Raw genomic sequence first — 24,436 nt, forward strand, 5'->3', positions numbered from 1 at the left:
TTTTGACTCAGTTTAAACCAGCAGATCAAAGACTGGTGAAGATGTACATAAGACATAAGGAGAATCAATTCCTCACCTCAGGGAAAAGAAGTGCCTGCCCCCTTGCATTTATTCAGGATCACTGATGTATTAACAATAATTCAATAATTCAGTAATTTGCTGTTTTTTTCATCTTCTACACGGTAGGAAGATTGTTGATGAAAGCAAAGGGGTAAGTGAATTAATTTTCATAGCCTGACCATGATCAGATTTCAGTTTCTGAATATTACTATGCACATTTAAAACCAAATGCAAACCTTTATTTTAATTGCCAAGGGATTCTTGAAATGCACAAGACAGCCCAGCTACAGCAGGAAGGAAAGGGTGCGAGGAACTCGAAAGCTCAGGAGACACTGGTATAGGAGGCTGGGTCATCATACTAAGGCAGCTGCACAAGGTGGGGGTCTTAGCCTCATGCACAGCCTGCATCCCAGTGACCTGCAGCCAGGAGCCACTCACTCCTTGTACTTACAGAACCCATCAGCACATGGTTTTCAAATCATTTCTAAGTACTATATTTTAAGGAAAAGCCAAAGTTTTGAAAATCCTGCACTGAGAGCTAACACCTGAGATTTCTAGCTAGAGCTGCCACATGGCTTGGCTTTTAGCAGCACCACGGACCTGAGGCACAGGTTGGACACAGAGTTCAAGTACGGATTTTGTCATCTTTGTGGGTACATCTACTAGGGCAAGGATGGGGAAATAAGAAGCAAACAATATGCATCAGCAAAATGTTCTTGCCTTTTTCCTTCTGTGTCCTGCTGTCAGTCAGACAGGCTTTCGCAGTTCCCAGTGCAACCAGCCACTTTTGCCTTTCAACTGCGTTTCTTGCCTTCAGATAGAAGTATTGCTCCCCTGGGATGATCAGGTCCATTCGTGTGTTATCTGCAGGATGAACTGGAAAAAACATAGATTTCAGACCAGTCCCTCAGCGCTTCCCTGCCCAACTGAATATCCCAACAGATACATTAGGTGACAGGTCAAACAGTAATGGAAGAGGAGGAACCTACAGCTCCAGACCTCCCCTGTTGCCATTTTATGACTTCTCTTCTAAGTTACGGAATAGACAGGACACACACATGTACAGCTGTGGGACAAAAAGCTACGAAAGGCAGTTTTAAGAAAAAGGCTACGAAAAATCAGTACGCTACCATCTAGGAGTCTAAGGAAAGGGCATCCTCTTCTGGCAAGCCTCTCTTTCAGGTTTCCAAACTGTAACTGAATCTTAAAAGATGTGGCAAGTAATGCAATATGAGCGAGCAGACCTAACATACTGCAGTTCAGTATTCATATTTCTAGCTTCAGTTTTGTGCTTATGAAGAGTCATTTGCAGCTATGTGACGTTCCACCACGGCTCATGAAAAACAGTGACCCACCTGCACGCAGAACACCCATTCTATTAGAGGCTTGCAGCTCTCTTAACATTTCCAGAATACTACAGCATAAAACCTGACATATAGGTCAAGTTACTGAGTGACTACATATGGAAGAAATCAAGCCACCACATAGCTCTTGTGACCTGAAACCTCATCTCAAATGCAACATTACTGGACAAACTTCGTGCAGCTGAGTGTTAAGGTCTTCTAGTTACCTTGAATTTCACACACGGCCATTTGGATGCTTCCCTTACAGCCCTTCCAGGCATCTTCCTGAGAGTCGTAATAGGAGAGGATGCCACCACAGAGAAGAAACCATCGAGGCTGCCAGCCTGAAAAACAAAACTGCATTTCTCAGTTAATTCTCTCCCTGCGATTCCACCATCTTTCTCATTTGGGATTCGCTGCAAGTAAGGCTCCAAAGATTCTCAGTTCCCCTGGAAAATTAAACCTTTTGAAGCAGTAAGATTTGTGGACAGGTCTGGATGTTGCACACCCCAACCCCTGCTTGCTGGCAGCTGTGTGTCCTTTCTGCAGGCAGCTGGACCACAGCAGTATGTTCCTGAGATGCCGTGTGTCACTTTCAGCAGTTTTGCTAACACGGCATCGCTGACCCTCTCTTCCAAACCCACCTTTTCAGTTCACTACCCCTCAATTCCCTCTATCACTCCTCAACCCACCTCTTCACTCTCTCCAAAAGCCACCCCAGCTTACTGTCTTGCCTTACATGCCTTCCTCCTTTGCGGGAAGGGCTAGCCAAATCATCTGGAAAAGCGACGGGCAAGAAACTCCTAAAAACCAGGGTCAGGAGGACACGGAGGCAGATGTGTTGATTTCTGAACACCATCTTTCAATGAAGCAGTTCTCAATAGCTCTTAAAACTCCCGTGCTGCCCACATAAAAAAGTAGCCTCAAATGAATCACCTGCACCTCTGGATACCTTCCTGAATAACCAGAACACCAGGCTAGACCAGAACCTGTTCTGGGTACGCTTTTGTCCACCCTGCTGCCTGACTTCAGAGGTAAACTACGCCTTTTGTTCTCTTCTTTTGGAAGTACTACAGCAGTATGAAAAGGTATAAACAAACAAGACATGACAGCTGCTGTTTATGACTAATTAAAAACTACAAGCTCATTAACTTAAGAAGAATCGAGGCAGCAACACCGCTGGAGGAAAGCAGCTTTCATTTCTGAGCTGCAACAAGCTTCCCTGGCCAGGACCAATGGATGGAGATCCCAAAGCTCCACACTGTGCCAGCAAACCATCTCTGGGAAAACACTCTGACAAGACCGTGCGGGCCACGTGGCTCCCAGGCATTTTTGGAGGGGAGCCCCACTTCTGGGGTCCCCTGCACCGGGGCTCTGCCAGCCAGCATGGCGCAGCAGGAGCCCAGCCTGCGCTTGGACCAGTATCATATTGGAGGAATGACTGCTCCTTACCAGCTAGGGAGCGATTCCTCAGGCTGCTGCTGAAGCCTAGCCCAGCTCAGGTTAAGTTTAGAAAGCCTTAAAGCCACGGGCTAACATCAGAAGTATGGTTTGGGGTTTTCGGTTTTGTTGGTTTTTTTAAACAAGCAATACCACAGCATCTAGGCCAACCTAGTCATAGATTGCTGAACCTTGCGGTGGCTGGAAAACAATTTAAACAAATCCTTTTTCATATTCTTCCAGAACTCTTCCATCATTTCCTAGGAGAATATAAATATATTATAAATGCCATTCTCAATCATTCTTTAATATGAAGGGGGAAAAAATAATCACAAGAATGGGAATACAAAAAAAGAGAAAACAGGAAGACTGATTTTTATTTGTCTTGCCACCAAAATAAAGAAACTATCCTAAAAGTCCCTACTGATATGGAGGAACTCACAAAAAAAAAAAAAGAAAAAGAAAAAAAAGAGGTGATTGTTCAGCAGAGAGAAGCAGTTAATTGCTTCAGACACTCAATGGCACAGAACCAATCCTTTAAATAATGCACAGCGCCACAGTCAATACAAGCCTCTAATTCAGTCTGGAGATCCTGCTGCTGCACATGAATCATTTCAGCCATGGTCCTACCGCTTACAATTGCAGCTGATGCCCAACCAAATTGCATCCCATCAATCAAAGGCTGTGCAATCAATTAGCCAACATACAAAGCACTCTGCCTCCATCACTTCGGAGGCTGGTTAAAAATATGTTATGAGTCAATATATTTTGTTGAGGTTTTTGTTTGGTTGGGGTTTTTGGTTCTGGGTCTTTTTTTTTTTTTCCTCTGAGGGGGAAACAGCAATTATCTGTCTTCCTTTGCAGAACCTAACTGTTCTTTATTAGGTATGTATTTAAAAGTCTACGATAGGCAAGCATATAGTGTAAGTAGGACAGCATATATTTTCAGAACAGAATTGTTACACTAATAAGAATACATTTTTGTAATAGGAAACCAATTAAAAAAATAAAAAATCACAGCAAGGTTCTGTCAGAAGATGCACTAACCACCTGGTACTCACTGACACTGAATCAGCAGCCATGGGAAGGTTATCCTAAACAACCAGCTAAAAATAGCACGTGGCTGACAAATCATGGGCAGTGCAACAGGGATACCTTCTTCAATTACAGAAGCTTCACATTTGCAGACAAGCAAAGAGCAGAGGAAAAAAACATCACAAAAAAAAAACTAAGCAGCAAAAAGACACTCAGATGCTTCCATGAACACAAGTCTTGAGTTTATTCAGTTTTATTCTCTCTCCATAGTGTCCTAGCAGTATTGCAGTTTTTGGAACTGAGTATTCAGACTTTACTTGATACAGAAAGTCAAAGCTGAACCTTTCAAGTTCTTACTGGTACCAGCACTAAGACAACTTTGGAGAAGAATTTACTACGCCCATTTACACTGGTGTTGCACAGGCAGGACAAAATATAGCTTATACTTCCACAGCTCATTTTAGAGGCATAGAGCCATTAACAGTAAAAATTGACTTTGCTGAGGAATGTATTAAAAAAAAAAAGACAACAGTAAAATGCAAAGCACAATCAAAATGACTAGTAGCTTCAGGTCTCGGTCAAAGAAGAAAGTGAAGAGATTCCAAACAACTTCACAATTGCTTAAGGTCCTAATATATATTGCATGCCTGTGTGAAACTTAAGAGTTAGTACTTGCAGTGCCTGGAAGATCTGATACTGTCTACTACAGAAACCGACATTTAAGCAGTCTGTGCCTGCTAAGGATTCAGTATTTCTCCAGAAATTTCCACAGCCTGAAAGAGCTGCCTACTTCCACCATTACACTTCAGGCAGTCTGGATACAGCTATCGCTAAGCAAACTTGACACTTCTTGATAACACAGCTGAAATTTGGATGTAACTCAAACTTTAATGTTACACAACTCAGACTCCAGACAGCATTTGTTCCGAAGTGCCAAGCCTGAAATAAAAAAAACCCACACATTTGAAGACATGTAGATCATGTCAGACTTAACACAAAGCCAAACCATCTGGGAGAATTACATACTCAAGAAGTCAAACCGATGACCTGGAAAACAAGCTGCAATTAAAGAGATGCCAGTTCCAGTTGCATTTCTAAAAGGCACAAAAGCCAGACACTCAGATTTTTATTATTGCTTGCTTTCCACTAGAATTATGTAATACTTTATGCTTATTCATTTCTTGAGCTTCAACATGTCTTTAGAAAAAACTTACACAATAGTCCTTGGACTTCTTTGACCCTAATCGGACTTTAAGTGCTGATAGGAGATAATTCCGAAATTTCCAGGTTATGGCAACATCCACCCAACAGGAGGAATTAAACCCTTCATCACACTCCTACTGCTAGTATCGTGGGCAAGACCCAAGCCTTAGCTGCAGGTGGCAAGTCAGGGTCAGATCCCTGCTTTTCTGTGCAGGGTTGCAAGAAAGTCCCAGAGTGGCTGCTCTGACAGTCAGGAGACCTCTCACAGCAAGAGCAAGCAACATCCACGCTTTTACTGCGACCTGAACAAAAAGCAAGCTGTGCCGTGTGTTCATCATCCCACTACCCACCACCACCTCCCAGCACCCAAGGGCAGAAGAAACACAGCTTCTGCTCAACGCCGTGTCAACGACCGATAGCTGGATGAGAACTGCCGAAAACTCAGCTCAAACAGGGCCAAGGCAGTGCTGGTGTCTTGCAAAAAAGCAAAATAAAATCCAATAGACGTCCTTCCCCAGCTGTCAGTGCTGATGCCAGTCTATGAATGCCACCAGGTCTGCACCTCTGCTAAAACCCAGCCTGCTGCCAGTTGTTAGCGTAGCAGCTGTTGGCCAGAACACAGCACCTTCCCCTCCTGCAACTGGGACTGCAAAAAACCTGCCTTCCAGTTACGAGGAAAGTCGCATTTGCAGTTAGAGGATGCATCTAACAGCCAAAACACAGGACTGAGTCAAGAGATCTTATTTCCAGCTTAGAAAGAAGACTGCTGAGCTGCCATGGACTGCGCTGAAAAATCCCCTCGACTTCTGTCCTGAGTCCCCTGCCTCTCCCCACTTACACAGCACAAATGCTTCGTGCCAGCCCAGAAAGAGCCCAGCTGGTCTTGACATACTAACGGATGAGGGCTTCCCTGGGGAAACGAGGCGGTGGAAGTCTTCGTGTCACAAATGGACAAAACACTCATTTCCAAGATCCCAGAGCACTTGCAACCTCAGCTCTCGGGCACCCACCCTTACACCCCAGTTCTTCACAACTGACCGTGCGACTCGGTTCAGCTGGGGCAGCCGTGCCTTTCACGCTGTCATCCAGCACCAGGTTTCTAGTCAGTAAAGGTATTCAGCAAAAGAGTATCTTACACAGACCAAACTTGAGACTTTCACCCTTTTTTCCCCCTAATACAACAAAAGGAAGAAAGACAGTTAAAGGATTATCTTGACATAAGCATTTTGCACCCAAAAGTGCCGTCTGCTTTTTCCATACAGCCTCCTAAGGCTACCCAGTATTTTGGGAAGGGCAATCCCAGGCACCGGAACATATTTTGCAGCCTTAAAGCCTTAACTCTGTAGCAAAACAATGTGACAGGATAAAACCCCAGCCTGTATCCATGAGGGACAGCAGAATGCGAGACAAGACTGTGTAACAGTGCGTGCCTCTCTGAGCTATTATCCTCTCACCTAGACAGCAGCTTCTAGAAAAGCCCACCCTGCAATTTTACTCTGATTATGCACGTATTAACAGCAGGAATCAATACCAAAAGCCCCTAAAGGTAATGAAGTTAACAGATTTCACACTTCAGCTATGGTATCACTTTTTTAAAGCACTTTGAGGGACACGAGAAGCAAGCAACAGCTGGAACTAGCTTTGACGCAGTGACCCTCTCCCAGATTCTTCTCACAGGAGTCCGGTAAGATGCACCCTCATTTCAATCACAACCATTAGAGCAGTGCTAGCAGCACTGAAAGAGCATCCTGCCACCACAGGGCAACTGGGCTTATTTGCAAATGATTTCATGCCAGCGCCCAGCCAAGGCAGGCAGAGCCCAGTGCACCAGTCCTCCGGCATTTGTGCAGGGGACACAGCGAAAGGACAAAGGGCAGAGAGGGGATCATAGTGAGTGATGGTGGCAAAAGTTCAGCAATCCAGGCCACTGCTCAGACAGACTAATTCAAATTTACTGGGAGTTTCCTTCCTCTGTTTACACTTCCCAGCCCCAGCAAACTCGCTTCTCCTCTCTCTGACCCCTGGGGTGGTTATCAGGCCATTCTGAGCCAATGCAATGAATTTATGTAAACACATACAGACACCACTCGATGCTATCTCTTCACCACCGCTCTGCCACACCTTTCATTTATGTCCTACCCAGCCGTTCTCTGTGATCATTGATTTATTTCAGTGCAGAAGGACTGAATGCAGAGGCACCGGTACTGCAGCATACCTGGCAGGGAATGCTGCACCACGCAGGATCTGCTGCATCGCTCTAACACCTACCGAGGAGACAGGGGACACCGATTTCCATTTCTGCAGCCTCATCAAATTTGTACTACTGTGAGCACATTACCCAGTTCCAAAAAGGTACGACAAAATCAAGAGTGCTGCATGAAGAAAGATGGAGTAAAGGGAAGAGAGACATGAGAAAGAAGGTCAAACCATGCAAACATAATGATGCAAAGTCCATAGAGAATGAACTAGCCAGGCCCCCAAGCATCCTGGGTGAAAAGTGTAGCCAGAACTGGGTGAGAATGTCATTCACCTAAACCTAAAATGGTACTGGGCAGACCATTGCCCTGAAGGCAACAGAAACTGCACCTGTCTAGGTCTACCTCCACAAAAGCCAGACTTCTAATTTTATACAATCAGAACTTGGACTATACCCAGAGGCTGAAAAGGAACGAAAAAATGACAAACAAAAGCTTTTTAGAACCAAATGTTTATCTAAGAGTGAAGTTTTCAGTTACTTCCTCCCTCTCTGGAAACAGAGGACCTTAAATCCAGAGCTTGACATCAGCGGGAAGCATACACATCTCCCATCCTAAAAGGTCAGACTTCTTAAATTAAAATCCCAATACAAAGACTCACTCTAAGCAGTATCACGTGCAGTATCCGGATTCAAGCTATAAAAACTAACGCTCTTCTTTTCGTGAGCTCTCCCCCCAAAGTTTGTTAAGGAATTCTGAATCATTAGAGACAAGAGTAATTTAAAGTTTTACATGAGAACTGAAATTTACTGCTTGGTGCTGGCTCTTGGAATATCAGAATAAATTGGAAAGGATTCAGAGCACAGCAATAAAATGAGAGTGGATGACCACGTCCAGGAAGATGGGGTACAGCTGACTATGGTATATATGGTATGATGCAGCGTCACTAGTGATGGCATGAATGCAAGGGTGTCATGCCTTGAGGAAGATGAATTAGTTAGGGTTAAGAGTTACTCAGCACAATTAAGGAAGTGAGTATTTAAACACCAGGAAAAGCTTAGCTTTATGAAGAAAAGCTATGAAAGCCATTTCACTTAGCATATAACGAATACCAGGCAAGTCAGTGAAGGCAGTCAGCATTTTTCGTTCTAATGACGAAGCTACCTTTGATTCCCAAGCCAAAAACTTATACATACCACCTCTTCCAGAGTCTGTGGCAACCCTGCCTGCGGCCAGTGATCCCAGTTAAGGCGTGCTTATGCCAAAGGTCTGAACTGAATTGAATTTCAGCGGGGGGGGGAGGCAGGTATTACCTTGAAAGCCCCAAACTCTCACACACACCACGGAAGAAGGGTATTTCCCAGCTCCATGCTCTGTTACCCTGTGGGTAAGCAATGGCTTACCCATTCTATAAACCTGGTGAGAAATCAAAATCACAGATGAATTTTACAAGGCAGTCTCCAAAGACTAAAGAAATGTATTTTATTAATCAGAAGGTATACTTAACAAAAGAGTGTGAATTGCAGCTTGAGTTCAGTCAGAGTCCTGCAGGAGACAGTCACCAACCAGCAAAGAGCAGCTGTCACATGCAGTTCACCCCTGCTCTCTCCTTTACCCTGCAAGCAGCATCCCCTGGTTTGAGCTCAGTCCTGCTACAATGCTGCAGCCAGGATCCAGCCTTGATGCTGTCCACACCAGAATTCTGTATGCTCAGCCAGGACCACAGGCAGCAGCAGCACAACAGACCAAGGAGCTATAGGGAAAGTATAGGGTGATGCTTTTATCATCTCGACTGCTTACTACAATGAGCAGTACTGAAATAAGAGTTATACTCCCTTTATCGATCCAATAAACCCATCCCTAACCCCCACAACCTTTACCAAGCAATGTTAACATCAGATAGAGAGTTTTGGCAAAGGATGAAATCCAGGAATTTTTTTAAGAACAAATAACACGTTCTGACTGTAGGCTCAGCTGAGGCCAACTTACATGCCTGCATGATTTCAGTCACCCAGCTCTGGGTTTTTGAGGATTAATAATTGAAAGTTTGCAGAGGCATCACAGATTTGCCCAAGTGAAAAAGCACTACCACACTTCACATGTCAGGGATAATTCTGCTCGCAAAGTTCCCTGCTCCCTTAAGGTTTTAACCAATTTAGCAGGGGAAGCATAGACAGGAGCAGTCTCAGGACACACTTATTGCAAACACAAGATCCCAGGTGCATTTCCATAGGCTAGACCCGTGTGCATGCGTATCTGATCCAAAGCTGGCACACTTCACTTGAACTCAAACAAAAATATCACGTTGAGAAATCACTATCTGGTGGCCATTGCCTTAGGGGAGAGAAAAAGTCTAAAATCTCAGTTCTCTAAACTCAAGAGATTTCAGAAGCAGCACTGGAATCCCTGCACATAGAAACGATAACGTTGAGTGCAGGATCAACACCAGAGGAAAAACCCTATCTCCAAGCAGAAACCAAGTAACACTAACTCATTTTATCCTAATCTATATAAAGCAAACAAGTGCATTTATCATAAAACAAGATAACTTGTTTGAGCAGTAAGGCCAGGTAATCTGTCTTTCGGTTGTTGGCAATCATGCTGTACTTGCTTTGCCCTTTGCCCAAACATATTTCCTACTTCTGAAATGTTCCTGCTGTCAATAACTACGTAATTTGCAACACAGATTGAGCTCCCTGCCCTGGGGAGGAAGTAGGTTGATGTGGACTTGACCTCTCATGACGGTGATGACAGAAGACATCATAAAATCAACATTTCCAGAAAAGAATTACCAACAAAGTCCCATCAGCTCTTCTTCTCACTGCAAGAATGTAAAGCAGTTCTCTTTTTCTACCGTTTTAAGTTTGTTCTTTGGTGAGTATTTTATCCCCTCTCCGTGTGAAACAAAGGGGTGTTGCTTATGAGGACAAAAGGGCACAAGATACTTGCCGCGTACGTTTACATCAGCACTGCGTTACTAGCACAGGCACGCACCGACATAACAAAGATGACACGGATTTTCTCTACTTTTTGCATATATCATTTACACCATGCAGCACCAAACCAGTTAACCTTGAGCAAGAGAAAAAAAAGCACATTGGGAGCTGAATACTGGCAGAAACACTGCTCTGGATGACCTGTTGAACCTTCTTACTTCCCTTAATCCCTGAAAGGAGGCCTTCCTGTCGCTCACTCCCCAGCTCTTTGCTACTGCTACGATAAATGCCACATTCCAGCACAATGTTTTGGGGTTTTTTTTGCATCATCACATAGATTTATAACTTAATGGCTTCAGGGCAGGATTTTTTTTTTTTTTATGCCAAAAGAAAGCACATGTAAGCATAGTCAGCTTGCAGAACAGCAAATTTACTGTTCTCACACGACAGGCCTACAACCTAAGAAAAGGCATGGACTGTCCTTGACCACCACACTTACTAGCAGAGTCAAGTTTCAGCAAAGAAATCAGAAAGATGCTTCAATCTTCCATCACAGATTTTGTCTCTGTTGAAAACAAAACCTCATCTAGATTTTAGCTGATGCAAATCTCCAGTATCCAAGGAAAAGATTTCTCCAGTCTGCATTCACTTAGACTGAGGTTTGTAAAGCACCATCCTTCTTCATGAAGGGTCATTTAGTTGAAAGTGCCTATCATTGTGGCTGGCAGGAAGAAAAATAATTTATTTTGATGGAAACGGAATACTTCTGGTTCTTAGCCTTCACCTTACCATCAAAACAGAAGACAAGCCCAGGCGATCCTACCACACACACACCTAGGCACAAATGCTACAATGCCAAATGCCAGTCAGTTATCTACACAGGCACTGGTTCCCGCAGATGCGGTCTCAGGGCATGAAAGCAAGTGCAAGGATTCCAAATACGCCTCAACATCTCAGCAATGCAAAGAAAAACAAACACATAAAACTTGAGGTCAACTGAACCATAGTTGTTTTTATTACGGGGAAAAGACTAATAGCACTGCCCGCCTTCTGCAATCCAAATGGAAAAGCTCCCACCGCCACACGCTCCAAAATTCAAGAGCATTCACAAATCATTATATACATGTCCATATCGACTCACTGAGACCTTACCAATTTTGATTCTCCTCTCAGAACACCTACTACCTACAGGGGAAAGCTGCAGCGATCTCCCCAGCACACCAATAAATCCAGCCTCACACACATCGCCAACACTCCCACCCCCACCCCCCCACCCCCCCCCGAATTCACCACCCACTTGTGCTTCAGCCTTTTCTTTGTTTCATCTTGATTCCCTGCCCTTTCCCAACTGAACAGAGAGGTGCAGCTGTTCCAGCCTCTCCGCAAAAACGCTCAAGCAGAGCGGGCTGCCCCGGTACAGCCGCTACGGAGCAAAGCTCGCACCTAGCAACGTCAAGGTGGCGTCGGTGACTTTTTTTTTTTTTTTTTTTTTCTCCGACCACCAGGTTTCCAAACTGTTTAACAAACCACGGAGAGGTTTGCGGAGAGGTCTGCCCCAGGCCAGACTCCATCCCCCTCCCCCAGGTGCCGAGCCACCCCCGCCGCGGGCAGCCGGCACCCGGGAGGTTGCGCCCCCGCCCGCACCGCCGACCCCGGCCACAGCCCCCCGCGGCACGGGAGCCCCCGAGAGGCCGGGATCCGGGCCCAGCGCTAGCAAGGCTGCCCCTTTTTTAATTTCTTTTTTTTTTTTTTTGTGCATGCGTTTTCATCCAAATCCCCCAAGCGTGACTGGTGCCCATGCCTTCTCCTCCCCGGTCCGGCGTGCCCCCGCTCCCCGAAGTGACTCGGTGGAAGTTTCCCGGGGCCGTACAGGGCGGGCACGGCCGCTGGCTGCCCCAGTCGGGCACGGCACGGCACGGCAGGGCAGAGCAGGGCATGCCCCGGCCCAGCGCCCGCACCCACAAGTGGGTTCAACCCCTCCGGCGCCGGCCGGTGACATGTGGCAGCGCAGCTGGAAACCCAGGGCGAGCGGGGGGACCGGTGCCCCGAGCGCCGGGGCCGGGGGCAGCGCTGGCCCCTGCTCCACACATACATATATACATACACCTCCACACACGCACCTATGTGCACACAGGGAGATGACGGCGCCCGCCGCACCAGGGCAGCGCGCCCCGCGCAGCGGCTGAGGACTGGCAGCAACTCACCACTCAGGTAGTTGGTCCACTTGTACAGCACTCCCTCCATGGCGGCCGGCCCCCGCCCCCATGCAGCACGGCCGCCCCCCGGCGGAGTCACGCCGCCCGCCGCCGCCGCCCCCCGCGCCCCGACGCGGCGCCGGCACCCAGGGCCATAGCGGGGCGCCGCCCGCCCTGCCCTGCCCGGCCCGGCCCCCGCCGCCGCCGCGCCTGCCCGCCGCCGCCACGCCACTAGCGCAGAGTGCGCCGCTGCCGCGCACCCCAAGAACGGCGCCGCAGCGCTGCGGAGGCGCAAACGGCGTTAGGAATCGAGAGCCACGTGACCGACAGGAGGCGGGAGAAGGGAGCGGCGCAGAACGCCCAAAGCAGGTGGCCTTCCGCAGCCAATCGAAATGCGACTTTGGTGAGAGCGCCGCCCAATCGGCGGCCGGCAGGAGCCGGCTCTATTGTGTGCGGGGCTCCCCCGCTCGCCAGCGTCCGCTTCCGGGAGCGCCGAGGCCCGCCCAGCCCGTCGTCGGCCCCCCTCCCACGGAGCTCTGCTGTCTATTGGACAAGCTGAGGGACGGACAGGGGCTTACCCCAATGGGCGGCGGCTTCTTCTGGGCTCGCTCTGAGGCGAGCCAATCAGAGGGCGCGCTCTCGCTCCGGGGCCGTCAGCGGCTGGCGGCTGCCAGCCGTGAGGGCCGTTGCCACGTCTGCCGGGTGGGCGAGGGGGGCCGCGCACCGAGCACGGCCCTGCCCGCTGCCGCTGGGCTCGCAGGCGTGGGGCGCGGGATGGCGGCCCGGCGGCGGTGAGGCGGGCGCCGCGGGGTCCCGGCTGTGAGGCGGCGATGTCAGCGGCGCTGCGGGCCGCCTGGCTGGGCGCGGCGCTGAGCTGCGCGGCCGCGGCGCTGATCCCCGCGGCTGACGTGAAGGTGGAGGTGCTGCAGAAGCCGTTCCTCTGCCACAGGAGGACCAAGTGGGGGGACATGATGCTGGTTCACTACGAGGGCTACTTGGAGAGGGATGGCTCCATGTTTCACTCCACGTAAGTAGCTCGCCGCGGGCGGCCCGCCTGCCAGCGGGCTGGGGGGTGAGCTGGCGGGGGGGGGGGCAGCCATGTGGCCTTAGGTTTGGTTGTTTTTTTTTTTTTAAGGCAGGTGATCTCGCAAGTTCTCAATCCGGACCCCTCGCTGCGGTCCGCAGGCCCCCTACGAAACAGCTTTGTGAGCAGTGTTCTGTGGAGGGCAGCTGGCTTTTTATTTTATCCCTCCCTCCCAAAACGCTCGAAACTTGGCTTTGCCTGGGTGCAAGGAAACAAAAGCAAGGCATGCTTGTTCGTGGCATGCCCTGGATTTTACTTGTTTGGGAAATAAAATAGCTTAAATAACGCTGCACAGACTTGCCAGTGGGACCCTTTCCACCGCCACCTATTTTCAGAAAGTATGATTTATTTGCCTTTACACTCGGGACAGTTCAGGAAGCACTGAGTCACCTTGCTGTTTTTAAGATGAACACCAACAGTAAAGCTTATTTCCTTTCACATTGCCAGATTTAGACCGTAAAATAAATCTTACTTGGCTTTTGTTCTCTGGTTAGTCTGCAGAAAGTGGAGCCATGTGGCATTTTAAGAGACAGGGATGTTACGCAGTTTAGACACAGGTTTTGGTGTATAACCTGAGGTTTAATAAGTCGTCTGCTATGCATGAATTTCCCTCAGGTTTCTAAAGCAAATTTCTAGGGGAGAAGTCTGCCTCTAATAATAATAATAAAAAAAGTATATCCGTCCGCTACTGGGAGCACAATGACAGCTTTTCATTACTGAGACGGCATATTCTTCACCTGCCCCCGACCAGACAAATCAACATACCAGAGCCACAGCTATGCAAGTAGGAGGAAGAGCCAGAAATTCGAGGGAGTCTGCTAAATGCCTGCAATGACTTGCTAATGTTGATTTTCCTGTAAAACATCAACGAAGTGTTGATAGTGGGAGACAGCAAAATGCTCAAGTATCTGTAGGCTATGTCTGAAGTCTGCTTTTGTGGAATGTATTTTTTTAAAAGGCAATGTTTTGCGTCTTTACGTTCTTGTAGCCAATTTAAACTAAAATCTCACTAATTTTCTCTTGTAGTTAACCTGCCTCACTAAAAGGAGTTCTAGGGACGCTCTTTAAGTTTTTGCTGCTAACTCCTGTAAGTGCTCTGTTCTCTTGTTAAGCACCTTTCCTGCATGGCTAGTAAATCGAGATTTTAAAATTCTGTGTCTAGAGGAAAAGTACTCCTGGTGTACCACCTGGTTAAGTTGGAAAAGAGGCTTGTCTGCCTGTTTTAAACTTGAATATTTTGCATGCATTCGTTTCTTGTTTTCTACACTCTTTGTTGCGTAGTTGACTCTTTCCCTAATGGCTTTTTTGGAAGAGATGTGACTGATTCTTCTAAGCATATTATAAGGTATATTGCAATCCTGATGAAGCATGTTTTTGATTTGCAATTTACCAAAGAATGCACATGGCCTTGAATGTAGATTTTAAGTAGAAAAGCCTTTCTGATCAGTTTCAAAGTGGAAATAGGTGATCAGGGAAATGAAGGTGGGAATCCAGGTTGTTCAGCATTGTCATAAACATGCAGATGTTGTTTTCTTACTTTCCACTTGCGGAACCTTTTCATAGAAGGCCTAAGTTTTAAAGACTTCAGAAGTTTAGGTCTTTCATTTAAGAAGTGCCGAAGTGCCAAATAGTAGTGTGTGTTTATTTATCTATGCTATGGGCATATTCCATCTGCTCCTTGTGCCTTTTATGGAACTTGCTGTCTAAAGACAAGTGTTTTATTCCATTTTTTTCCAGTCACAAGCATAACAATGGTCAACCAATGTGGTTTACCCTTGGCATAAGGGAAGCTATCAAGGGCTGGGACAAAGGTTTGAAGGACATGTGCGTGGGAGAGAAGCGGAAGCTAACTATTCCACCAGCCCTTGCTTATGGAAAAGAAGGGAAAGGTAAATGACTTGAAGTCTTTCCCTTAATTTAATTGTTTTTAATGTCTGTGTTTTACTGGTATTCTTGGCCAAAGAGGTTAGCAAGCTTGCAAGCTTTCCAGGCTGATGCTAATTAAATAAGAAAAAATGATGGAGTCAGGTGTTCTTTCTCACAAATTTGTTTTCTGCAGAAATAACCATTTAGTGGTTATGTTGTGAATGCAGGAGAAAAACAGGAGTTGATGGTAGCTGATGTGCTGTATGTTCTGAGTGTCTCTTCCGTCAGTGCTATGCTCAACAGTCCTCTGCTTGCCCTCCACTCCCCCCTTCTTTTACAGTCAAGCTGGAAGTGGTTGCTTAGATGACAGTTGGCTTTTTGGCTGTTGCATCTGTGTTTGTGGTAATACTTCATGAATGTGCTTGTGCAAGCCTCATTCTTGCTTGCAGGATTCTTTTAGAACCCCAAGAAACTCCTGTTCTGCTGCCCAACCAGTTCTTAGCTGATACAATGAAAAAATCACCATTTATTTCTCCATATAGGGACACGTAATTCTTTCCCTTTAGCTATTTTGAGTTTGGGCAGTGGCCCGTTATCCACAGTAAGAGGCAGTCATGTTGGCATCTACTGAAAATGTATTGAGTGGTGTACAGACAAAAGCATTGTAGTGTTTTCTCAACGTGTCGACTACCGATGGCGTTTGGGGTTTTTTCCTTTTAAACATTTCCAGATACCTGTTTTAATGGGAGGACCAGACCAAGAAAATAAATGAGTGACAGCTTGAATGGTGCGGGAAGGTTACTTTTTCTGCTTTATGTGGTTTGTTTTAGTAACTTTTTTGGAGCAATTATTAGGAATATTTTGTTAATGCAACAGTTACCACAAATGACCTAAGGTAACGCAAGGTTTCAAAGCAGAAAGGATAAATGTCTTGGAACATGCAATCCTTCCTGCTACTGTCGTCTCCCATTAATCTGAGACTGTTTTAGGAATGAGGAGTGTTTGCATGTCTGTATCCTCTGGCAAATAGGGCTGAACGCAGGCCAAGTAGTACTCCATACATACAGCATGCTTCATACCTTCCCTTCTTGCATACTTTCAGGAGGAAGTATCCTCTTAAAACATATTTTTCTAGAAGCCTTGGTTTGGGGTTCAGGAGATAGTATTAGAAGTAATCATGTTTCTAGTAGAGAGCAGGAAATTTGTGGTGGTCAGTTAGTTGACTATGCAGGGCACAACTGTAAATTTTTTCCACAAAAAGATAAATGCTGCAGTGCTCATGTAGTCATCACAGGCCTAATTGCCTTAATATGTAAAGCACTATGGTTCGTCAGACACTTGCAACTTCAGCTCTGTTTAGTGCAAGAAGGTTGATCAAGTAAACACTGCTAACTGCTGCAAGAAATTACTTGCCTTAGGAAAAGTTTGATGCCTTTGAACATAATTATGTTGCTATTTTCAAATTATGCCCTTGAAGACAGAATTACTCCATTTTCTTCATGCTTTCCTCTGAATGCATGTAACTTCACTAGCCTCCACCTTGCTGACTTGAATGATGAGTCAGGTGCCTTTTTCTGTAACCAAAAAATTACCTGTGTTCCAAACTCTAAGCAGGCCACTGTGTCCTGTATTCCAGAAGTGTCTGCACATGTATTCATCCCAGAAATCTACAAGCCTGTTTGTTGCTGCAGCTCTTTAACACCATAGCTCCAAAGTAGTGGATGTAGATAAGGCATTTTTTCTGCATCTCTCTAGGCACAGGAATATTTTTTTTGGCATGCTGCCATCCAATATAGAAATATATTTGGTCATATTCAACATTTCTGTATATAAAGAAGCAAAGGGGTGTGCTAAAAGATCTTTGACAGTAGTTTCAGCCATCGGTGTGAAGGCACGTCACATCACGGTAAAAGCCAATGCCTGATTAACTGAAATCTTTGAGGGGTGGTGGCAAGCGGGGTGGTCTTTGGCACTATTAGGAAATTGTCACTCTGTTCACCTGCACCAAAAATGGCATGATGCCAACACATGTCTTTTGAGCAGGTTTATGTACTTACTTCCAAACACAGCAGAAACTAGCTCAGTGCTTTGTGCAGCAGTCTGTAGACAACTAGGGATACTGACAGCATTGCTGCCCTTCTGTCTTTCTTGGCAAGAAGTTTTTTTGCCAGTGGCAGAATAGCAGGTACAAGGTGCCAGTTGACAGCGGAGAGGAATTTGGAGACGAGCAGGGTTACGGTGTCATGGGAGGACTGAACTCTCCCTTCTTGGTACCCTGACCCATCAGTCTTGGCTGTGTGCTGCAGTGTGGCCACCTTGCTGGCTGTACAGTCTTCTTCACTGTTTAATACTTTTATCTGGCTCTGGTCATGAAAAAAGGATTCAGGAATGTTGGCTGATAAACATGTGATGATGGTTGCTGAATATGAGCTCAGATCAACATACTAGTCTCCAACAAAACTAGTTGCATATAAAGTTGCATATGTGCTGTAAGGGCTGCTCAGGGTCCAGGCTACAGTCTGAAATAGTTATGGTTATCACTGTTACTGATATATTCTTGTTAGTTCAAATTGCCGGATGCTTTATAAATTGTAGGATTACTGGATTGTTGCTCTGATGCATATTGCTTTTGTATGGCACTGAAGATGTAGTTGTTCTTAATTTTTCTCCATGTTTACCATTTTGGGTAGGAAAAATTCCACCTGAGAGCACACTGATTTTCAACATTGACCTTCTAGAAATTAGAAATGGACCACGGTCTCATGAGTCATTCCAAGAGATGGATCTTAATGATGACTGGAAACTGTCCAAGCAAGAGGTGAGTGTGTTACCCTTCTTGTGAGCAAACCTAACAGGATGGGATAGGGGAAAGGGATAAGCTTAACTTGGTCCTGTTAAGGAAGTACCTAAACACAAGTTAGACTTTTAGCTACTACTGTGCACAGTAAGGCAATTATTTCTTGGGTGAAGCACAGTACAGGTGACTAGGATGAAGAGTTGTTAGCATAACTACTGGACTGATATGATCATCGTTAATGGTAAGACACCCAAAAAGTCATTGCTGTCCAGGTGGTCATTAGTCACGTGGGGAAGAGTGAGTGCCTGTTCTTCCCTGGAGATGACTTGCAATGTTGCTGCCTTCCAATTCTCTGTTTTTTTTGCCTTTGGTGTTTTATGCCTTTTCTTGTTGATATCTTTCCTGCCGAATGCTCTTGAACTACTGTTCTTAGCTCAACAATTAAACTCCTGTCTGTGGTTGCCTTTTTTGCATGGCTTCAGGTTGTATACTTTCTTACACCTTGGCAATAGATCTTTTTTCAGTAAAACTAAGCCAAGGATGCACATCTATACTGTACCATGTTGAGCCTTGGATCCCAGTGGAACTGCTGAACTGGGGATTCAAAAGCAGCCTTGGTGAGCTGAGGCATAGGTGTGTGACCCACATGTGGCCCACTCAAATGGAAGACTTGGATGAAATATAACATCTTAGAAATAAAACCAGACTTCAGGACTTTTTGGAATTGCTGATTTATTAACAAACTGGAATTAGAAATTCTTATGCTGTAGGGCAGTCCGGTTTCATAGCATTCACTGTCTGAAGGATGTGTATTCGGCATTACTCACTTTCTGTTTGCCTCTTACTTTCAGTCTGCTTTTTCAATGTGCAAAAGTCATCTGTGAGAAGTCAGGATAAACCACTGAGTGCTTTTTTATTTGGGGCTGGTACAGTTTGCTAGACCCGAAAGACTAATCTTTTGTGGTTCCCATTTGAGCAGCAAATACTGAGACTGTGGACAGATGTCTGTAGATATCTGGAGTGGCTGTTTACATCTACTGGTTTGTCAGTGTTAGGATGTGAAAAAGCTGTTTGGGTCTATGACCAATTGGTAGCTAGTAACTTCTGCCTGGCTGTACTGTACTGTATAGACATCAGAAGACAGGTTTTCCTGCCTTGTTTTTCAGTCAGATGCCATAAAGGTATGGCAACTGATTTGCTAGTTTTACTGTTACTTGCTACTAAGGAGTGTTCAGTGACTGAATGGGGCTGTGGAATCAGTCAGAGGAGGAGTATTCTGGCAGTGGCACAGGAAGGAAGGTATCTATTGCCTAATACTGCTATCCTGAACATAGTGGGCCTCTTACAAAACAGTAATCAATTCTTTCATAAGCCTAAAAACATTATCTCTCACTTTGTGTAATAGGTGAAAATTTATTTGAAGAAAGAATTTGAAAAGCATGGAGCAGTGGTAAATGACACTCAGCATGATGCTTTGGTTGAAGACATATTTGATAAAGAAGACGAAGACAGTGATGGCTTTATATCTGCAAGGGAATTTACATACAAGCATGATGAGCTGTAGAAAAGGATGGTGTAATTTTTTTATACAAATGGCAGTGATTTAGACTGTCTGGTGCTCTTGTCATCTTAATTCTGTGGCTTTGAGTTGACGGCTGCTGTTGGCAAAGAAACACTCATTTATATAAAGGAATTTCTGTTCATTGTGTACAAATGTTTTAAACTATGTTAAAGTATGAAAATGTACCTCCTTTTATGCAGCAAAGACTTGCACATCAGTGTTTTTTGAATTTTGTATTAACTTATTTTTCAGAAATGAAACAAACTTTCCCGTTATCAAACATTGTGAAAATCAAAATTCGATTTAGTGCCTTTCTGTGACTTGCTTGTGTGTTAAGATTGCTTTCAGCATCTCCTTTATGTGTAACTTCTAGTTTGTGGCTTAATTACTTGACCTTTCTTCTTGTGTGTCACTGTGTGAAAAGCAGTGTGCTGACCTTGCTCTTTTTTTCTGCAGATTTTAAAAAAAGGTACTAGAAGGTATCAGCATTTCTTTGTATCTGTTTCTCGGCTGCATCAAGCTGAATGAGAAGAATTACTATCTCCTGTGCTGATTTTGCTCTTCTAAAGGGAGGGTGTTACCAACCATGCCAACAATTGTATGCATTTTTCTTTAAATTATGTGAATGAAGTAGGAGTTAAATGTCAGACTTTCACTTTTAATGTCAGCAACATTCTAGGAGATGTCTGTAATTTGGAAAATAGCAAGTTATACTGCAGTGCAGAGGTGGTGTCCTTTACATATACACAAACATTTGCTTTGAAACTTGGCGCTTGCATTCCTGAAGAAAGATGATACTTTTCTTGAGCAGAATGTGACTAGTCTGAAGTTTTTCTCATTTGCAGAAGGGAGGGGCACACTGACAGGAGGATCAGTATGGCCTGAAGAAGGCTTCACATTGGCTCGCCTGCTTTGCAACAGCCTGAGTTGTAGAACTTGTTTTGTTATTGCCCCTTTGCAGTATTTTCACAAGTAGCATACAAATGATGTGAATTTTAAATAATAAAGTGACTTTTTAGAAAAATAGAGGCATGAGGTAAATGTTATGGTGCTGTGTCTTTACAGAGGTAGAGACTATGAGGATTTCAACTCCGTTTTGTGTTTGTTTGAACCGTTTCTGGAGAGGAAGAAAGATTTTGCAATTGTCCACAGTTTCTTAAATGAGAGGGAAGGAATTAGCCTGTATTCTGGCACAACAACATAGGGGGTCTCTGAACACTGTATTGAACTTGGAAAATGTTGCTGGAGGCTACGTAGGGACACGATGCAAATCCCGTTGTATGAAATCGGGGTTGCTGCATTGCACTCATCCTTAACTGCTGCCAAGTGAGACTGTACCTTGAGGGCTCTCAATGCTATAGATGAGCTGGATGATTTCCCTGCCACCTAGTGTTGCAAGTTAAGTATGAGAAGACTACTTAAAGGGAGTTCAGCTGCTTATGGACGTTATAGATTGCTGTCACTAGCATCTGTTTTTGGAGGCGAAAAAAAAAAAAGTGTAAGTGAAGATACGCAGTGGTGATGGGTTTTGTTTTGTTTGGGGTTTTGTTGTTGAGTTTTTTTTCCTTCCAGCATCTGGCCTTTTGTGGCTGATGGCTTAAGTGGTAGGGAATTGTGGCCGTGTATTTGGTTTTCAGTAACCCTTGGCTCTTTTTCATCAATGATGCCATCTAGTTTTCTTGAACCTGCAAACTTTTGCTTCCATAATGTTCTGTGGCAGTGAATTTCACGGTAGAATAGGGTGGGAAAATATTTCCCTTTGTTTTTAGGCTTGTTGCCTGTTCTGATATTTTTTGTTGTGAGGAAATAATGAAAAATTGTTACTTGTTTAGCTGCTCTTACCAGTTATGATTTTGCATATTGATATTTTTTTCTCATTACTTACGATAATTAAGCTTGCCCAACTTCAGCTCTCCCAAGGTTGCTTCCATGTTCTGTGCTGGGTGTTTTGATTCGCTCTGCTGATACCAAAGCATTAGGTACCTGCGGGCAACGCATCACATTTATATTCATCATCTTTACTGGAATAGATGCCTTATCAAATAGTTTCCTGTCTTTCTCCCTGACTACATGTGGAGCCTAGGCAATTGGCATAGCCTAGGCAGAGGAGGGATATGAAGTTGACCCTTAAGGCAATCTTGACAAAGATGTGGCCGCTGGCAGGTACCCAGCCAACCAAAGGGGAAATTCTGGGTGCGCTACTGGGAAGAGCAGCACTTGAGACTTGCGTGGGGTCTGTGAGGGTTTTAGATGATTTTGTGGTGCTTAGCATGTTCTCTGAACATCTGGCTGGCAAGTGAAAGCATAAAAGCATGAAATAAAACTTTGCCCAGGTTACTGACCAAATATATAAAAATTTAAGTTGAAATTAGGGTGCCAGTATGTGCCTTCAGTAAGGCCTAGCTGTTGTTTACTTTGTATTAAATAGGAATTCGGAATCAGTAATGCTGTGAAATGTACATATGCATTATCTTCTGCTTGGATTTTTAAAGCATTTCATTAAAAATAACTTCAAGTGAACATACAGTTAATTTGTTAATGCCAGCAGAGTACTAGTAAAGCTGCAGGACCGAGATGCTTTATTTGGTGTTGTGTGTAGGTTTGTGCCAGATGAGTGGATGGCTTTTGTTCTTAGTTCTTTTCTGTATAGCTGTGTTAAATTTCTGAAACTGAACTGGAGAAAAAATTTTCAAAAGTGCAGAATTGGCAGCGGATTTGAGAAGCTACTTCAAATTTATTACTGTTTGCTATCATTAAAAGTTCTTCTGTGAAGATGAAGGGATTTCTTAGGTAGAAATAGCACTGCCTGTCTTAATTGCATCTGCTTGTTAATCCGCAGGGCATGCTGCTGCAGTGCTAAGCAGGAGCCAGCTAGTTACCTGCAGGAGAGCAGAGGCAGGTGGCTGCCTGTCCCCCGAGGGGAGGAGGAATATCGGAACTTCAGTGGCACTCAGCAACGCTTAGGTTGGCTTGTGTGTGAAGTACAAGGTGTATTTCCCCTGAAGAAAAAAACCCTCACTGTGTCACTAAAACACAGCACTTTTTCACGTGGAGAGGGCTCAACACAGAGCGCTTTCCTCCTGCAGCTTAGAGCCTTCTCCACACGCTTCTTTGTGGTTTGTGGTTATGTAGGAAAATATGTACTGATGGTTTTTAGAACTGCAGCCTGTCATTCACTGCCACTACCTAGCAATTACAGTGGGAGTTGCTGCCTTCTGTAGGTACAGAAGCAGCCTTCAGAGTTCATTTTATTTGAAAATTCTTGATATGCAGTGCAATGACACAAGAAAGCTTTTGGCAAAGCTTCAGGAACGGTGCATATAGTCTCAAATGTGTTTTAAAGCTTACTGCTTTGAGATCAACTGACAAGGTAGTGTTGAAAATGAAGAAATTGCTTCGTTGGGCCTTAAATCTTTTCAGTACCTTATTTCCTGTGCTACCAGCAACCTCCCCAGAATAGAGGTGTTTTGGTGAGTACTATGTGGGATGGAGTCCTAAAATTGCAGTATTAAGTACTTATTGAACAAACTGCTACCATAGTTTCTTCTTCACAACGTTTAGAATGAAAATAGTTCATAGCACGTTTCCTGAGTACTTCAATGTAAAAACAGGTGGTACAGGTCAGCGTTGAAATTACAATTGACTTTGCCGTACACACTCCCCACACCCCGTTGTTTCTGCTGTTAAATATGAGGCGGTCTGTCCCTTGATCCACAAATCCCAGTTTCAGATGGCAGGATGGGGAGAGCTCGTTGCTTCGGGACATTCCTGGAAAAGGAACAAAGCTAGGGGAAATGTGGCGAGAGAGAGTGGAAGTATGCAGTGTGACACTGAGAACTGCAAAAGATCTTGTTTCCTAGATCCTTTAGCATCTGCTTACTTGGAAGAAGGAACACCGGGCAGCCACAGATGTAGGCACTGCAAATAATAAGGCTGGCTCCTGATCTGACTGTGTTAGAAATCACTGCTTCAGCCAGTTTCATATGGATTTTTATTCCTACGACAAAAGTTTAAATTCACACTTCCACGGTCCATTAAGGAATATTCAGAACAGGTATGTTGAGTTTGCTCCTTAAAAATACAATGGCCTCATCACATAGCTTTTCCAAAAAAAAACCAAACCCACAAAACCCACTACCCAAACCCCTTCATTTGTCTTTAACACTGAATTGTTTTTGGTAACAGGAAATAAACAAAACCTGCTTATATTTATATAATCCTGGATAATTTTAGCCTCTCTTGAAAGTTAATCATAATACTTACATTCTGTGCCCTAGTTTTCTCCTGGTACATAGGAAAAACAACTTTCTGACAAAACAAGGCTATTTCGTTAGCTATCCTGCTTCTGTTTTCATGCTTGTGCTTGATTATGTCAACAGTTTCACACAAGAAATGTAATTTAAAAGCTCAGCAGGAAGCTATATACCTGTATATAAAGGGACAAGGACCTTAATTATCAGCTCTCCCAGCCTGGAGGGGATTTGGATGGAGCCACCTCCTGCATCACACTTCTTCCTTTTAGAAGCTTCTGTTCCAAAAGCAGGCTGGTTTAGCTAGGGGGTTGCATCTGGTTAGGAGCCGTGTGGTATTTCTGTTCTCTTGAATGATGTAAAAAAAAAAGAAAAAAAAAAAAAAAAAAAAAAGAAAGGGAGCTTGGTTTAGCTGAGAAATTTGCCATGAAGATAGAGGACAGTTTGAAACATGGCAGGTAAGTAATTTTG

At 44.7% G+C, this 24,436-nt stretch overlaps 2 protein-coding genes and 1 long non-coding RNA gene across 4 annotated transcripts in view; 2 read left to right on the forward strand and 1 right to left on the reverse strand.

The window, feature by feature from the left end:
* PLEKHA8 (pleckstrin homology domain containing A8) overlaps positions 1-12,943 on the reverse strand; it is a 32,356-nt gene extending 19,413 nt beyond the window's left edge. The window contains exons 1-3 of one of the 2 annotated variants that reach the window (XM_080386465.1): positions 12,417-12,943; positions 1,631-1,747; positions 781-936 (exon numbers count right to left, since the gene is read on the reverse strand). In XM_080386465.1, coding sequence (XP_080242591.1) covers positions 781-936; positions 1,631-1,747; positions 12,417-12,456 — 313 coding nt within the window. In that variant the 5' untranslated portion in view covers positions 12,457-12,943. Of the gene's footprint in view, positions 1-780; positions 937-1,630; positions 1,761-12,416 lie in introns of both variants that reach the window. The other variant, XM_080386466.1, reaches the window with a different exon arrangement.
* Positions 12,037-24,436, forward strand: part of LOC308063465 — a 68,588-nt gene continuing 56,188 nt past the window's right edge. The window contains exon 1 of the long non-coding RNA XR_013927970.1: positions 12,037-12,051. This is a non-coding gene — a long non-coding RNA (uncharacterized lncRNA). The remainder of the gene's footprint in view (positions 12,052-24,436) is intronic.
* FKBP14 (FKBP prolyl isomerase 14) lies at positions 13,075-22,235 on the forward strand. The gene is made up of 4 exons (XM_080386489.1): positions 13,075-13,434; positions 15,229-15,380; positions 18,048-18,175; positions 19,560-22,235. The coding sequence occupies exons 1-4, from the start codon at positions 13,238-13,240 to the stop codon at positions 19,716-19,718; spliced, it is 636 nt and encodes a 211-aa protein (XP_080242615.1). The 5' UTR covers positions 13,075-13,237; the 3' UTR covers positions 19,719-22,235.

Source organism: Falco punctatus, assembly GCF_963210335.1.
Source record: "Falco punctatus genome assembly, chromosome: 4".
Lineage (NCBI taxonomy): Eukaryota > Metazoa > Chordata > Aves > Falconiformes > Falconidae > Falco > Falco punctatus.

What these genes read in the sequence shown, in the direction of transcription:
- FKBP14 (XM_080386489.1), top strand. Translation starts at nt 13,238, where the DNA reads ATGTCAGCGGCGCTGCGGGCCGCCTGGCTGGGCGCGGCGCTGAGCTGC. An exon ending in GGCTCCATGTTTCACTCCAC is followed by an intron (nt 13,435 to 15,228) that starts GTAAGTAGCTCG and finishes ATTTTTTTCCAG; the next exon opens with TCACAAGCATAACAATGGTC. An exon ending in GGAAACTGTCCAAGCAAGAG is followed by an intron (nt 18,176 to 19,559) that starts GTGAGTGTGTTA and finishes TTTGTGTAATAG; the next exon opens with GTGAAAATTTATTTGAAGAA.